The following is a 14,028-nucleotide window of genomic DNA, read 5'->3' on the forward strand; positions in this document are numbered from 1 at the left end:
ATGGCTTTGTGGTTGTGCAATCAGTCCAAAGCAGGTCATGGGGAGCAAGGAACTGTGAGGAGAACCACACACTCCTTTCTTTATATAACTTTCTCAAGACACATTCCTTCCTCACCTGAAATGCCTCTTATTTAGAGTTGGTTTTGTTCCTCAGGCTGACACCGGTTTTTTGCAATGCACTTTTCTGGTTGGACAAGAATGGATCATATGTTGGTTTATTACTTCCATAGCACCACCTAGGTGTTGCTTACGACAGTACGTGTTGTCTGTTGGAAGACATTGTTAGCTTACAGTGGGCTTAGAGCTTAGCTGATTAGCTTTGTCACTTTAATTTACTTGCTTCTTATTCATCTACTTCCATGGACTTTCCACTATCTTCTGATGTTTGTCCCTCCCCTACAGCATGGACTTATTACTTGTGTTCTTCCACGTCTCCCTTATCAGCTGCAACTTTTTTCTCTTGGTTTAAGCACTCTATAAGAGTGTGTTTTCTAGCTGTCTCCCTCATGCTCCACTTTCGCGCCCATTTTTCTCCCCTCACCTTCTCTTGCTATTCTTGCTTCCTCCCAGCCTTCTATCTTCGTTATTGCTTCCTCACACCCCTCTGTTATCCTTGTGCTTCCCCATCCCCAACTGATGCTGTCAATTTACTTCCCCATCCTCGCCCACCCACCCTCTTGTCTGTTTGCTTCCCCATCCCAGCCTAGCGTGCATTGTCCTTTCATGTCCCCATACACGGCCACCCCTCCATTGTACGTGAGCTTCACCATTCCCGCCTGCCCACTCTGTTGTCCATATGCTTCCCCATCCCCCACCATATGCTTGTGCACTTCCCTATCCCCAAAGCTGTGCTGTCCATGTGATTTCTGATCCCCTGCTGTCTGTATGCATCACCATCACCTCTTGCCTGTTCTTCTCCCCACCACCCACATTGTCCCCCGCTAACTCCACAGCCCAACCCACTCCACCATTTAAAAAAAAAAAATTTATATATATATATTTTTCTTTAAACACAGTAGCTTACATCTCGGATTGGTGAATAAAAAGAGAAAAAAAAGTTCACCCCATTTTGTACGTGCTGGCCCTTGCCTACAAAATGACTCAATGCCTGTGTCAGTGCTTTTTGGTACATTACTTTCAGCCACGCTGCACAGCATCTGAGGTGCTGTACAGGATGGCTAAAAATGAGTGGGGAGACCTATTGGCTTTGCCAATACTTATTTAAACAGGATGTTGTACACTAACTTTCTAAATATAGATTTCTGATTATAGATGTTACTTTTGCTTGATTCGTTTAAGAATGGGTTTTTGTTTAGGTTTAGGTATGAATGTTTAAGGTATTGTGACAATACAAACTTAGTGCATGTGCTATTGTGATGTTCTACATTGTCTTCCTATTGGAAGGATGTCAAGAGAGTCCCTCACAGAAACCATACACTGTGATACCGTTGAACATTGTCTTCTGGGCTTATACCCTACATCCAAGCCCTCCAAGACTGTGGCGTGCTTCATTGACCTAGAACTTCTCCTTGCTAAGTGGCGCATAATGTGCCATTGGATGTCAGCTGCCACAACCACCGTGGCAGGTTGGCATGAGGAGGTTTAGCACTGGGATTCAGCAGAAAGTTAACGCGCTGTACAGGGAAGAATAACGGGGGTTGCGTAAAGTCCATAGATATGATATGGAATGACCTACTGGAACAATTTAAAGCCCAGGGGGAGGATACAACCTGACCCCGACATAAACGTAGGTGTTTACACCCACTTGCCCCCAACTCTGGTTGTTCCTCATCAACTTATACAAGATGTATGCTGAGCTATATGTTAACTTCTGGAAGTGAGAAGACACCCGCTATGTTTAGAACTGACCCTCAAGCAGGCATGGACTCGGTTGTTGGATAATGATGGATGGTGAGTAGATAACGGACAAACTGTTGTTGTTAACATACCCTCTTAATCCTTGAGAAATGTATGCTGTCAGGATTCTAGGTGCACTGCGTGGTTTGTCATCAAGCATACTTTGGATATATGCTTGGCTACAGCTGGTCAGGTGGCCCACACTACAGTGTATGCTATTAATTGTTGCAATGATGTTTTGTTCATGATTACCAAAATTCAATAAAATGTTGTTGTTTTTTTTAAAGCAAGTGTATGGAGTTCACATTATGCAGCAAGAAAAAACGTGCTTTAAACATTTGGAACTACACCTTGGGGTGGGGCTCTGTGGAAAAAACAAATAAAGATACAAGGGCTCTGCTTCGAACACCTTTTGTTTAATGTACTGTATTTTATGGTAGAATTTGTAAAGTAGTTCGTGCTCCTGACGAGGATGTGAAGTGCTCAAATTTGCATTAGATTCCCGAGAGCCCTTTCTGAGTATTTGGCTGGGAGTATTTGCGCTACAGGCGGTGGTGGGTGCAGTCTTGAACTCAATTGCTTTGGGGCAATTGGGTGTGACAGTTCGTGACAGTTCTCGCACAGTCATGGAAACCAAGGTTCTCCACATCAACATAATCTTCGTCACGTTGCCTTCTTGTGCTCCTCGAACCTGCTTGGGAGGCTGATCTGGATAGTCAGGCTTCGTGACTGTTGTAGGTTAGCATCCTTTTGTAGAAAGCCGCCAGCGGTGTCAATTGCGAAGGTGGATTTGCCGGTGAGAAGGTAGAGCAACAGAGGTCAACATAGCTTAAAACAGACTGCACAAGGGAAAGGTGAACCACATCTAGGGGGTGGCATCCAGAGGGGCAGGGTGAAAAGCGATATTCTTTTCGGATAAATTGAGACAGAGAGGAGTGTGATTTGAATGTGACAAAGGGGGTAAGAGACACATTCAGAGGGTGGGTTTGTGCACGCATACCCAGTGGTGCCGTTTTCCCAAAATTCTATGGATAGCGCAAGTAACATTGGATAACTTTTGACTTGAACGACATCGGTGAATTGCAGGTACAATCTGTGGGGTGGGAGTGTGTGTGTGTGCGTGTGCGTGTGTGCGTGTGCGCGTGTGCGTGTGCGTGTGCGTGTGTGTGAGAGAGAGAGAGAGAGGGGGGGCAGGAGGTTCTTGGCAATCCTGACATCTGCGAGCAACGTGGCGGGTTCCTATATACAATTTTGGGCAGAGACATGTATTATTTTACCCAGTGTATAGACTGGGGGCACCCCTGTACATATCCACCTACCCCCCACAAACTCACAGGGAACTGGGACACGTTTTGGATGAAATGGGTGAAATGACCCTAGGTCGGTCTGGGGGCTTTTAATTTTTTTACACCATTATTGAAAGGTTAAGGCTAAAGTGATTTAACAAGAAGTGATTGACAACAGACACAGCCTGATATTAAGCATATTAAGAGTAGCTAAAGCAGCTAAAGGCAAACATACTTAGGACGAATTAGTGGCCACAGCTTATTCTATCACAAAGTGTTGGCCAGCAGGCTACGGCACATGAAAGCAGCAAACTGATAGGCAGTCTAGCAATAATCTAAGACTGTCTTGTGGCGAGACTGAAAGCGTCTGTTCACGCGCTGCTGACAGAATCACTAAACATCCACCCAATCATCCACAAACAACAAACGTAAGATGCAAAGTGGTCCTTCTGAATCCTGGGGGCACCACTAAGAAATTATCACACTGCATCATAGGGGTTTAAAAACAACACGTTGAAACTTTATTTTGAAAATATGGCAAGAGTCTAAGGCACTTCAAACACTTAAATACGCACATGACTAAATAAAGGGGCACCATATCGCATAGTCTATAAATATGCACATACATCTACATATAGATGAATATATAGACGGCACCCCTAACTTTGAAGCGAACATTAAACAAGAGACGAAGACATACATGGATTACAAGTTAATAAAACATATGGTAACAGTTGTACATGTTATTTCTTCATGTATTATTACTAGCGAATAATATACAATATGTGAAAATACTGTGACTTAAATTTTTTATATAGATACAATTTTCTTTCATATAAAAGTTATACAAATACATCCAATTCTGAGACATTTCCATTTATCATGTAAATACTAACTAAGATCCTTTCACTTCTGTTTCTACCACCAACCCATTAGGTCAGGTTTGAGGAGCTGATGTTGCATACAAAACTTTCGTTTTTGAAGCAAACAAATGCAGCAATCATTCAAAACATTTTTGGAATGACATTTAGGGGAAATGTATTATTGCCAAGAATGTAAATGTTATAGCAAATATAAATATTTGAGTCTAAATAAAAATAAAAATGATGCCATGTGGTTAAATGGCACTTTTGCAAAAGGACTATGGAGAGACATAATTTACTAAATTTAGAAAAATAGATTTAGATTAGCAGAATAGAAATATCGTAAAGCCCTATAATGGTTTAAAATTTACTTAAGTGAAACACAAAGCACCACACCTCTTTCTGTGTGTCGAAGCAACACATTTTTCCTCCCACCTCTAAGGCTGTGATAATGTGACTGAGTTGGCAATTTGTTCTTCTGACAGATTGTCCCTTGATGCTGAGAGAATAGGGATTACATATTGGCCCACGGCTGCCACTATAATGCTGTAGTTAAAATGGAGGATGTTCTATTACTAAAGGGGTTGTGGATTAACAAGCTGAACAGCACTGCTCTGGTGATCACAGAAGACACTGCCAGTGTAGCATTAGAATGTCGATGGTACATTGAGGCTTTTATGGTGTGGGAGAACAAGGAATCCATGGGGTTGCATGAGCAGGACAAATTACGGCTTCAACAACATGTTTCAGCACACGTGAGAGTACATTTATTTAACACACAATGTTTCGTTTTGCTGGCGAGTTCGTCAGGCACAAGACATTTACATTCAGTATCTGTCGCTAAGAACAGTAACAGTTAGCAGCTTAGAGATGGTGTTAATAGCAAAGGTTGTCCTCGTCGGAGGCTAGTTGTCAAACGAACCTCTGAGTGTTGGGCTGGGAGGCACTTTCCTGCCAAGCCTCGGTGTCCCCTGTAAAAGGAGAGAAAAGAACATGAATTAAATAACTGTCAATTCTTTGGATTGCTACAAGGTTAGATTGTGATTTTGTATTAAAGTAAAATATTTAAGCTATTATAACGTAAATACCTAGCATAAATGTGCAATACGTGATTTTTTTGAGCAAACACAAATGTACAGCCCTTCACATGCATTGTTTGCAAAAATAACTTTTTTGCGACCTGCATCAATATTCCTCTTGGACTTAATTAATACACCTTACAAATCACACAAATGTCATAAACCAACCTAACACAAACGTCTTAAAAAAAGACCAATGCAAGAAAGAAAAAACAGACTTCGGATGGTAATTACATCAAACTGCGTTACAAGTTCACCAACTACTTTGGGAAAGCTGGTGTAATACTAAATAGTCTTGACTGTTGAAGGTCAAGGTGTCAGGCTCTTTAGTTTTACTATCAGTAAAAATTGTCAAAAATCACATTCACGAGTAGTTGATCCAGGCTGTAGTGTATTGGTCTGTGAAGCCTTATTTGCTACGTATGTCTCAAGGCAACACTAAGGAACAAAGAAATGAAGAACATACAACTCTATTTTAGTCAGAGTAAATGTGTGCCTGGCTTGCCCAGGCTCCACAGCAGAGATTTAGCATAAACCCAAGTCTTTCAATCAGACCTTCAGCATGACAAATATGTATGAAATCCTCGCTGTATGAAAGAGGAGAATTCATACTAAAGACTGAATTTTGAAGGCCACCTATTTACAGGTCTGTGCATAAGAATCCCACATAGGTCCTCTGCTACATTGTTTTGCATCAAAAGCATTACCTTTTCAAAGTTAATACATTCAGCTTAAAATCTGCACCAACGATTTCCTCAAAATGATTAGCAGTATTTGTAGTGCATATCTTTTATTTCAAAGATCAGTTGTTAAAAAGGAAATAGTCTCATTAATGCCAGAATAACCAGAGTACGACAATGAATTAACCTGGCATTCAGGTCAGTGTACTCTGTGAATCTGCAGAGGTCCTGTCCAATTTCCAGTCAAGAGAGCAGTAGGTGACAAACACAGAAAATGTCACAGCTATTCAGAAAACGATTCTACTTTATCATATTTCTCAGTCTCTGTCAAAACAATGGCCAGGTTATTCAAAATGACAGATTAGCGTGTTCAACTGATCTCATGCCAGGTTCGAAACGCAACTTTAGTAGTGGTTCAACCTTCCGGGGTTACAATCAGCAGAACGATTTAGTGGGTGTTACCCGTGATATTTCAATGATTCTAGACGTTGTAACCCATGTTGGAGGATGCAGTCATATCACTAATCCTCGTCTTTTGTCACACATGGAAAAAGGGATTCTGATTTGTTCAAATCGTGCTACTTTATCACTAAGGACTGCAGTCGATTTTTGTATTGCAAAAAGGTTCCTAGTCTTACATCACCATAAACCCACATTTGGTAGATATGGGGATTTCGAAATCTGGATCATCTTCAATCTGGTCACCAATAAAAGCAGGGATATAAGGTTACCAAACGGGGTTGACCACTGATGCTATCAGAAACGCAAGGGGATCCATCTTTAGCAGCGCTTTGGTGATATCCTTAATTTTCTGCACTACCTGGATCCAGAATCCCTAGACCCGACTGCGTGTCCCCCACATTTGAATATACCAGCCGGCATATTCATACCTCCTCCAGCAAATCTATGAACACCCATACATTGCCCTCAAACGAACCAGTGTTCAGTACCACAAAGCACGATTTTATTAGAAGTTATTTTAACTTGAAACAGAGACGATTTTGCTGTTTGTCGCCAGAACATACTGTCCATTTTAATTAAGTCACTGCCTTCAATGCAGCCATGAAAGCCCAGTGCAACAGTTGCATGAGTCTGCAGACGTCAACCTGTCTCAGGAAAAATCAGTAGCGCATTGGTCTCGGCTCCTGAGCGCTCCACTCCATTTCATACAGCACACCCAAATGCCTTTTCCTCCTGCCCAAGTCTGAGATCTATTGTCTGTCATTTCTGGTTAGAAATCAGGGTTGATTAGTATAGGGGACGTTAGAGAGGGGTATGTCGTTACTTGATATTAACATAATATTTTATACAAGTAGTGTACCACAGTAGTTCTATACAGTAGGTGCCACAGAAAGTTGTGTGTTTTCCGCAGCTGCCACAGTAAGTGCAGCAGTGGGGCCCTGCAGTCATTTAAATACTATTTATTCAAGCCCATTCATGATATTTCAAGCCCCTCCATCTGTACAGATCTTTGACGAGCATGCCCAAAAGCATAAGAATTTTGAGGATATGTGCACTTCTGGAGTAGCACTATTCCGAAGTATTCTAGGCTTCTTGAGATTCATTCAGATCTCAATCTTAAGTGCACTTTAGCAATTTAGGCTTTATGGTTCACTCTCGGAAAGAAAGAGGTGGTGCCTTGAAAGGTTGAGTGAGGATATCAATATATAGAAATTAAGGATCTAGAAATGAAGGTCACTTCAGGGGCAGACGAAATAAACAAAGGTTTCCGAGCAGGTGCAATAGACTGTGTAAAATCATAGGGCTAATTAGAGACGACAGTCTACATTTCTGATGGCCTGTGGTGAGCGAGAGAAAGAGGGCACCCGAACTCAGTAGAGCAATAGGCAGTGCTTGATTTGCAAAAGAATGAAAGCTCAGAAGCATGGGTCTGGTGCAATTAAACATCAGCAGGCTGAATACCAAGGCTTTGTAGATTAGAAGCCACCTCAGGCCTCTTTTAATCCACTGCCAGACACTCCCTGCCCTTTATCTCAACCTTGAGGGTTCCTGTTTCTCCATTTATGACCGTTTTGCGGATCTGTGCCTTTTTTCCTCTGTTGGGCAGGGTAGATATCAGATGCAGAAAAGAAAATGCTGGTCCCCAAAAATGAGCGTTGGTGGCCCCCACCAGCAACCACTGGCTCGCAATAAGCACTGGTAATAGAATGAATAATGTGTCCACTAATCGGTAAGAAAAGAAGCTCTTCCATCAGGCTTCTTCGTGGCAAAGCAGAAGGACATCTGAATGTTGTTTAACAAGCTGAGGGAGCCCATTGGGCTCCAGGTTTCTCTGTTAAAGAGGAGGAGGTGGCGGTAGTTCCAAAGATGTCCCATGGACTGGTGACCGGAGGTTGGCTTACAGAGGTTCAGCACAAGATCACATATCCCGCTCTAAATGGGACCCTCAAAGTGTGTGTGAACAGTGTCATTTCGACCAGGCCAATTGCAAAGATAGAAGTTTAAATCTGGCGGGCGTTCTATTCTGCCACCTCCCTATCCCCAAAAACCTGTGCGGTTCAATGGTAATTGTACAGGGACTGGATTCCCCTCAATCCATGCAGGAACTGAGTGCGCTGTGGGAAGATGTGAAGGAGGATGGGTTTGCAGGGAGGGCTATGGATTCCATCCTTGGAAGACATGACACCCCGACAGCCCAGTGGGATCCTGGCGAAGTCGTAATGGGTCCTGCTTTCATCAGGTTTGAGAGAGAGGAACACATTTCTGTCCAGAACTAAGTGTGTAAGTTGGTGATTGTCTGCAGCGACCACTGAGCAAAAAATATTACCTCCAAAGTGGGTGAGGGGCTTAACTGGTCTAGTATGTACACCAATACCCCCGAACCCTACTAGCCTGGGTAATGTCAGTTCATGCTGGGTGGCCTCACTGTCTTTGAATTTGGGCTTCACAAAGTATTTTTTCTACAATAAGTCTTTTACTTTGGGTGTTTCAGTTTCTGCTTGGGTGCCTCATGGACTTGTTTTCCGAACAGGTTACTGCTGTCAAATGACATTTTTATTAAATGTTCCAGTGGTCTGCTTGATGTATTTGTTGCATACAAGTATGGCTTAATGAAGTGCCTATCTTTCTTCTAATTTCGTCAGGCAAATACCCAATGAGGCTCTACAACATATTCCACCGTTGCCTCTCACACTAGCACAGAAGTGCTATTGGATTGGCTGCTACAAGACTACTTTTCACTCTATTGCCTCTGACCTTGCGCCATCTCTACTGGGGCTGGGATAATGATTGTAAAAGTGTTTTCAAAGTGCTTTTCTTGTAGCCATAATGATGGCAGAAACTACTTTTCAAAGCCCCCTTCTTGGAGAAGCACCTCGTGGAGTAGCCATATATTTTCTCACAATCCTGTGTGACCAATCTTAGTGTAAATCTGAAAGACTCCTATGCTGGAACCTGCCAAGCACAGGAAATTCCTATCCAGATTGGTTTCAGTGAGATTACCGAGAAACGTCGGAGGCCTAGCCCTTATACGAAATACAGGCTACCCATGCATTAATACTAACTGTATTCATAGGGATACATATGTGGGAGTGGGTCATAATTCTTCTGGTGTCAAAGACTTAATTGCTACTGTTGTGGAGATTTCTTCACACTACCTTGATCTATCCCTTTTTAAATTACAAATGAAAGCACCAATTTCAAGACCAGCAAGGGTCAATTAGCTGAATCGTTCCAGTTATGTTTAACATAGATATTGAGCTTGTGTCTTGGTTATCTTCGTTCTGCTTTAAAGTCTTGCAGTGACTGGATGAACTTTTGTTTATAGGTTTAAGAGAATGAAGAAGGCATCCTCAAAATCATTATTAAATTGGACACCTAAGAGTGTTAAATGTTTCCAAATCATACATGTCGCAGGCTTGCACTTCAGAATTCGAATCAAGACCCGTGTAGGCTGCTTCCACAGACCTATCCTGAGTTGATCTACGTCCGCAGGCCGTTTTTTCTTTTCAATGTTCAGGCTCTTAGGATAAAACCATACTTTCATGTCATTATCATTATGTTGGAAGCAAATATTTTTTAGTTCGAAAGGACCCACCCATTTTAAGAAAGAGAAAAAACAAAGTCTCATTTTCTCCAAGTATGAACTAGAAAAATGAGAGAGAGACCTCAAAAGCGATTAATTTCGGAAAAGTATCACATCACCTGTTCTGCAAAAAAAAAAAAAATCTTCAAAGACTGGTGGGTCAAAGCATGGCCAAGCATTCGGTTATTTGATGGGAATTCCTTTCAAACACCTTGCATTCATCAAAGCCTGATAGGGGACACATCACTTTAAAGATGATTTGGTATGCCAGATTTTTTTTTAAAGTTTAGCTAAACTTAAAAAAACGTTACTGTCTTTTACAGCAACATAACATAAGACAAAAACATTAAACACGTATCTCCCAGATCTAGGGGGAGTGGCGAGCGCACCCCTCTTGCTTACTTGGGCCCGGTTATTCCCATGTACTAAGATAAACGTTATAGTGAGTCACTGGCAAGGAGGTCAACACAACTTTGAACAAGCTGCTATTTCTGCCCTTAAACTTTAAATCGTATAATTGTGATCGGACGATCACCTAGAATACGGTAAGCCTAGTTGCCATCCTTTTAATCTTATTCAGGACAAAAACACGTAAATTACTTAACAGTATCAGTGTGATAATTTTAAAACCTGAATGGTCTATGCTGACCAGATTTACTTTATTAAGAGTGCCCTATAATAGTTAGGTTGAGCTTTGTCTCACAAAGAAAAACTGTCCGTAGTGTGGAAAGGATGCTTATGATGAAGCATTCCACAAAAGTGTGAGTTAGGTTCCTTGTTCAAAAACGTAATAGTCCTAAACAAGGTAATTTGAACTACATAACAACCTGGGTTTACTGTATTCTAGCTGATATACGGAGCAGACATGAGGTTAACTCCCTTTTCCCTATCCCTCCCCTTCTTTGAATATTGTCTACTGCACGAGTCCATGCTGGATGCTTGCCACAAAAACATTATTTAACTGAAATTTGCTACATGCTAATCTTTAGCATGCAGGACCCGTATGACTCCACTCAACTACTATATTTAGTCAAGCGACAAACAGCAGACATTAAATGGTCTAAGATTGCAAATTAACCTCCTTCTTCAATTTCCAATGGCAATGGGAATCCATTTTCTGTGTGCATGTTTGATGCAGATGATATCTTAAAACAGCTATTGTGACTGTACGTCAAGGCCAAAGAAACAATGTGTCCATCAAAACTGCAAAGCAAGGAAATCACTGTGGGTAGGAAAAAATGAAATGAGAGGAGCAATATCTAGATCGGATTAGCTGGTTTTCTATGTAAAAATAAGATTTTGTTTTTGAGTCCTCAATTGTAACAAAAGACAGACAGGAGGAGCCGTAACGTGTCCTGACTTTGGTCAAACCCCTGGCCCACAGACTGATACCACAAAGGTAGCCTCCATCAACCTGAGGGGTGGAGGGGCAGAACAGATCCACCCAGTCCTCCTCGCTGTTGAATCTTAATGCTTAATCATTGGACTCTTACCGTAATCATATCAAGAATTAAATCAAATTAAATCTCACTGGGCTGTAGACGAGAAAAGATAGTTCTATAGGAGGCCAGGAAGCGTTCCCACATTCTAAGACACTCAACCGAGCCATTACTACAATCTAGGTCAGAGATTCTCTTAACTGACAGTAGCCAATCCATACTAGAGATTCACTTAATGCATATTTCCTGCCGTGCTAACAGAACTAAGTAAAAGAAAAGGTGCGCTAGGGGTCTCTCCAATCTATTGTGCGTATTCCTCTTGGCACCCTCATGTAGTCAAAATACAATCATTGGTAGGATTATCTCAGCGCGTCTATTTATGATGGATAAGATCGTCTTACCCACTTGTTCCCAGAATGTTTAAGTCCCCCGGACACTGCCACCAGAAATAGATATCGTCTGCGCCCTCTAGATCACACTTCGGGCAGTTACTCTTCCTTTGGAATCCTATTCTAGCAAGCCTTCCGGGGGTCTTGTAGGCCCGGTATACAGTGAACAGGTGGTTCCTTCGCAAGGGAGCATATTTTACCACAGACCAAAGTATATTCATAGAGGGCTGCCAGAAATAAGGGAGGTCTAGTGCAGGAAAAACAGATTTCCACACCTCTATGGGTTATGGTAAAGAGGCATCTTCGGCTTGTATTAAGGCTCAATACCACCTTGAAACTTAGTTTTTTAATCTCTGGGAGCCAGTGATTTCCCTTTCCCAATCCATAGGACACCCAGCCTCAGGTTCTCCTTGTACCCAGCTTTTAATTTGCATGTATTTGAACTTGGATAACTTAGCATTTGTTGCTTCAGATAGAGACTCCCAAAATCATACTGAGCCCCCATTAACTATCTGTCCCCAGAGCACAAATCCACCCTCTATCAATGGAGTAGCTAGTGCATCTTGAAGACATAGCGGAATACCGGGTGAATTCCAGATTAGGGCCAGCTCACTATATTACGGGATACCCAGTCTCGTTCGTACTGCATACCAAATCTTGCAGGCATTATTAAGGACTTTTAGTCTAACTTTTCTGTACTACCTAGGATGGCCAAATTTATAGAGAAAATGTGTGCCCTGGTCCCGGAGGCTCCCTATCAGTGCCTGCAGCAGAGAGGGTACATATTCCTTGGAGAAAAGTGATCTAATGTTTTTCAATTGGAATGCCCAGTAATAAAGCTGGAAATCTGGAAATGCGATTCCTCCGTCCAGCTTCTTCTTCCTCAGTTTTGTCCATGCTATTCTAGGATTTTTATAAGACCAGATGAAACTAACTAGATCCCCCTGCAGTTTCCTTAGCCAGTCAGTTTTAGAGAGTAAGGGGATGGCGTTAAAGATGAAAGCAAATTTTGACAATATCACCATTTTTATTAAATTTGTTCTACCTAAGATGGAGAGATGTAAAAGTGACCATTGGAGGAGTAGCCTCTTCGTTTCCCTAAAGAGATGTGCGAAGTTCACCTGAGCCAACTCTGCCAAATTCTTAACTACTTTTACCCCTAAATAACGAATTTCATTTTTCTCCAGTATACCGTCCTTTGGGCCATTCCAGGTCATTGCCTCAGATTTATTCGTATTAACTAAATAGCCTGAAATTTCCCCAAAACCAGCTATAATTTCAAAAAGTGCCAGGAAAGCGCTTTGGGTATTCTGTGTATAAACCAGGAGGTCATCTGCATACAGGGCTTCCTTCAGGACCCAGACGTGATACTGAAAGGGTGTTATTCTCTGGTCTGATCTTATTCTCCCAGCCAAGGGTTCAATATATAGGTTGAAGAGAAGAGGAGAAAGAGGACAACCCTGTTGTGTCCCTCGTTCAATTTTGAAATGTGAAGATAAGATATCATTAACCAGGACCTGAGCAGAAGGTGCCTTATAAATAGCTTTGATTACTTTAAGAAAATTATCTCCCAATTTGTTGCGTTCCATTACTGCCTGCAGAAAGAACCAGCTTACTCTGTCAAACGCCTTTGCGGTGTCAATTGTTAATATGGTAAGAGGAATGTTAGTGGTAGTTGCAATGTCAATTGCGAGACTAGATCCTGAGATCCTGGATCCTGAGTCAGGTCCCCTAAGTGTTGATTTCTCATAAAACCTTTCTGGTTGTTATGTACTAAGTCACCAATCACAGCATCCAACCTCCTGGCAAGTATTTGTGCAAAGATTTTATAATCATTATTAAGCAATGAAATGGTTCTATACGATTTGGATCTCCTAGCATCTTTCTGTGGCTTTAATATTAAGGTTATAATAGCTTCATTCCATGAGGTCGAAACCGGGGAAGACTCATTAAGGATCAAACTCATCAACTGAGTCAAGACTGGCACAAGTTCTTCTTTCAGGAGTTTAAGAAATTTGTTTCTTGAGTGTCACAATAGTTTTGCATGTTATCTATTTCAAAACCACATACTGCACACACAATTTAGAGGCTGGGCTGGCACAAAGTTTAAACTATGATACAGACCATAATTCCTCAATGCTGCACTCTTGGTGTTATGATAACCATGTGCTTTGTGTGTTTTCTGACCTACTGCCCATTAATCCTATTTTACCTGAGGTCTGTATGGAAACAAGGAAACATATACATACAATAAACCATGTATAAGTGAGAAAACGAAATCTTACCGGCGATTGCGGCTTGGAAAAATTCACATGAGCGTAGAGAAGTACTGCTATGTCCTTGTGTCCAGCATCCAGTGCTATAGACAATGCTGTGCTCCCATCCTACAA

The 14,028-nt window shown here is 41.7% G+C and overlaps 1 protein-coding gene across 8 annotated transcripts in view; it reads right to left on the bottom strand.

Annotated features, from left to right (window-relative positions):
• Nucleotides 1-3,641: 3,641 nt before the first annotated feature.
• The window catches only part of KANK1 (KN motif and ankyrin repeat domains 1), a 561,634-nt gene continuing 551,247 nt past the window's right edge, over nucleotides 3,642-14,028 (bottom strand). For all 8 annotated transcript variants that reach the window (XM_069228585.1, XM_069228594.1, XM_069228570.1 and 5 more), the window contains 2 exons: nucleotides 13,924-14,022; nucleotides 3,642-4,977 (listed from right to left, as the gene is read on the bottom strand). In XM_069228585.1, the coding sequence (XP_069084686.1) occupies nucleotides 4,912-4,977; nucleotides 13,924-14,022 (165 nt within the window). In that variant the 3' untranslated portion in view covers nucleotides 3,642-4,911. The remainder of the gene's footprint in view (nucleotides 4,978-13,923; nucleotides 14,023-14,028) is intronic.

Source organism: Pleurodeles waltl, chromosome 1_1 (assembly GCF_031143425.1).
Source record: "Pleurodeles waltl isolate 20211129_DDA chromosome 1_1, aPleWal1.hap1.20221129, whole genome shotgun sequence".
NCBI lineage: Eukaryota > Metazoa > Chordata > Amphibia > Caudata > Salamandridae > Pleurodeles > Pleurodeles waltl.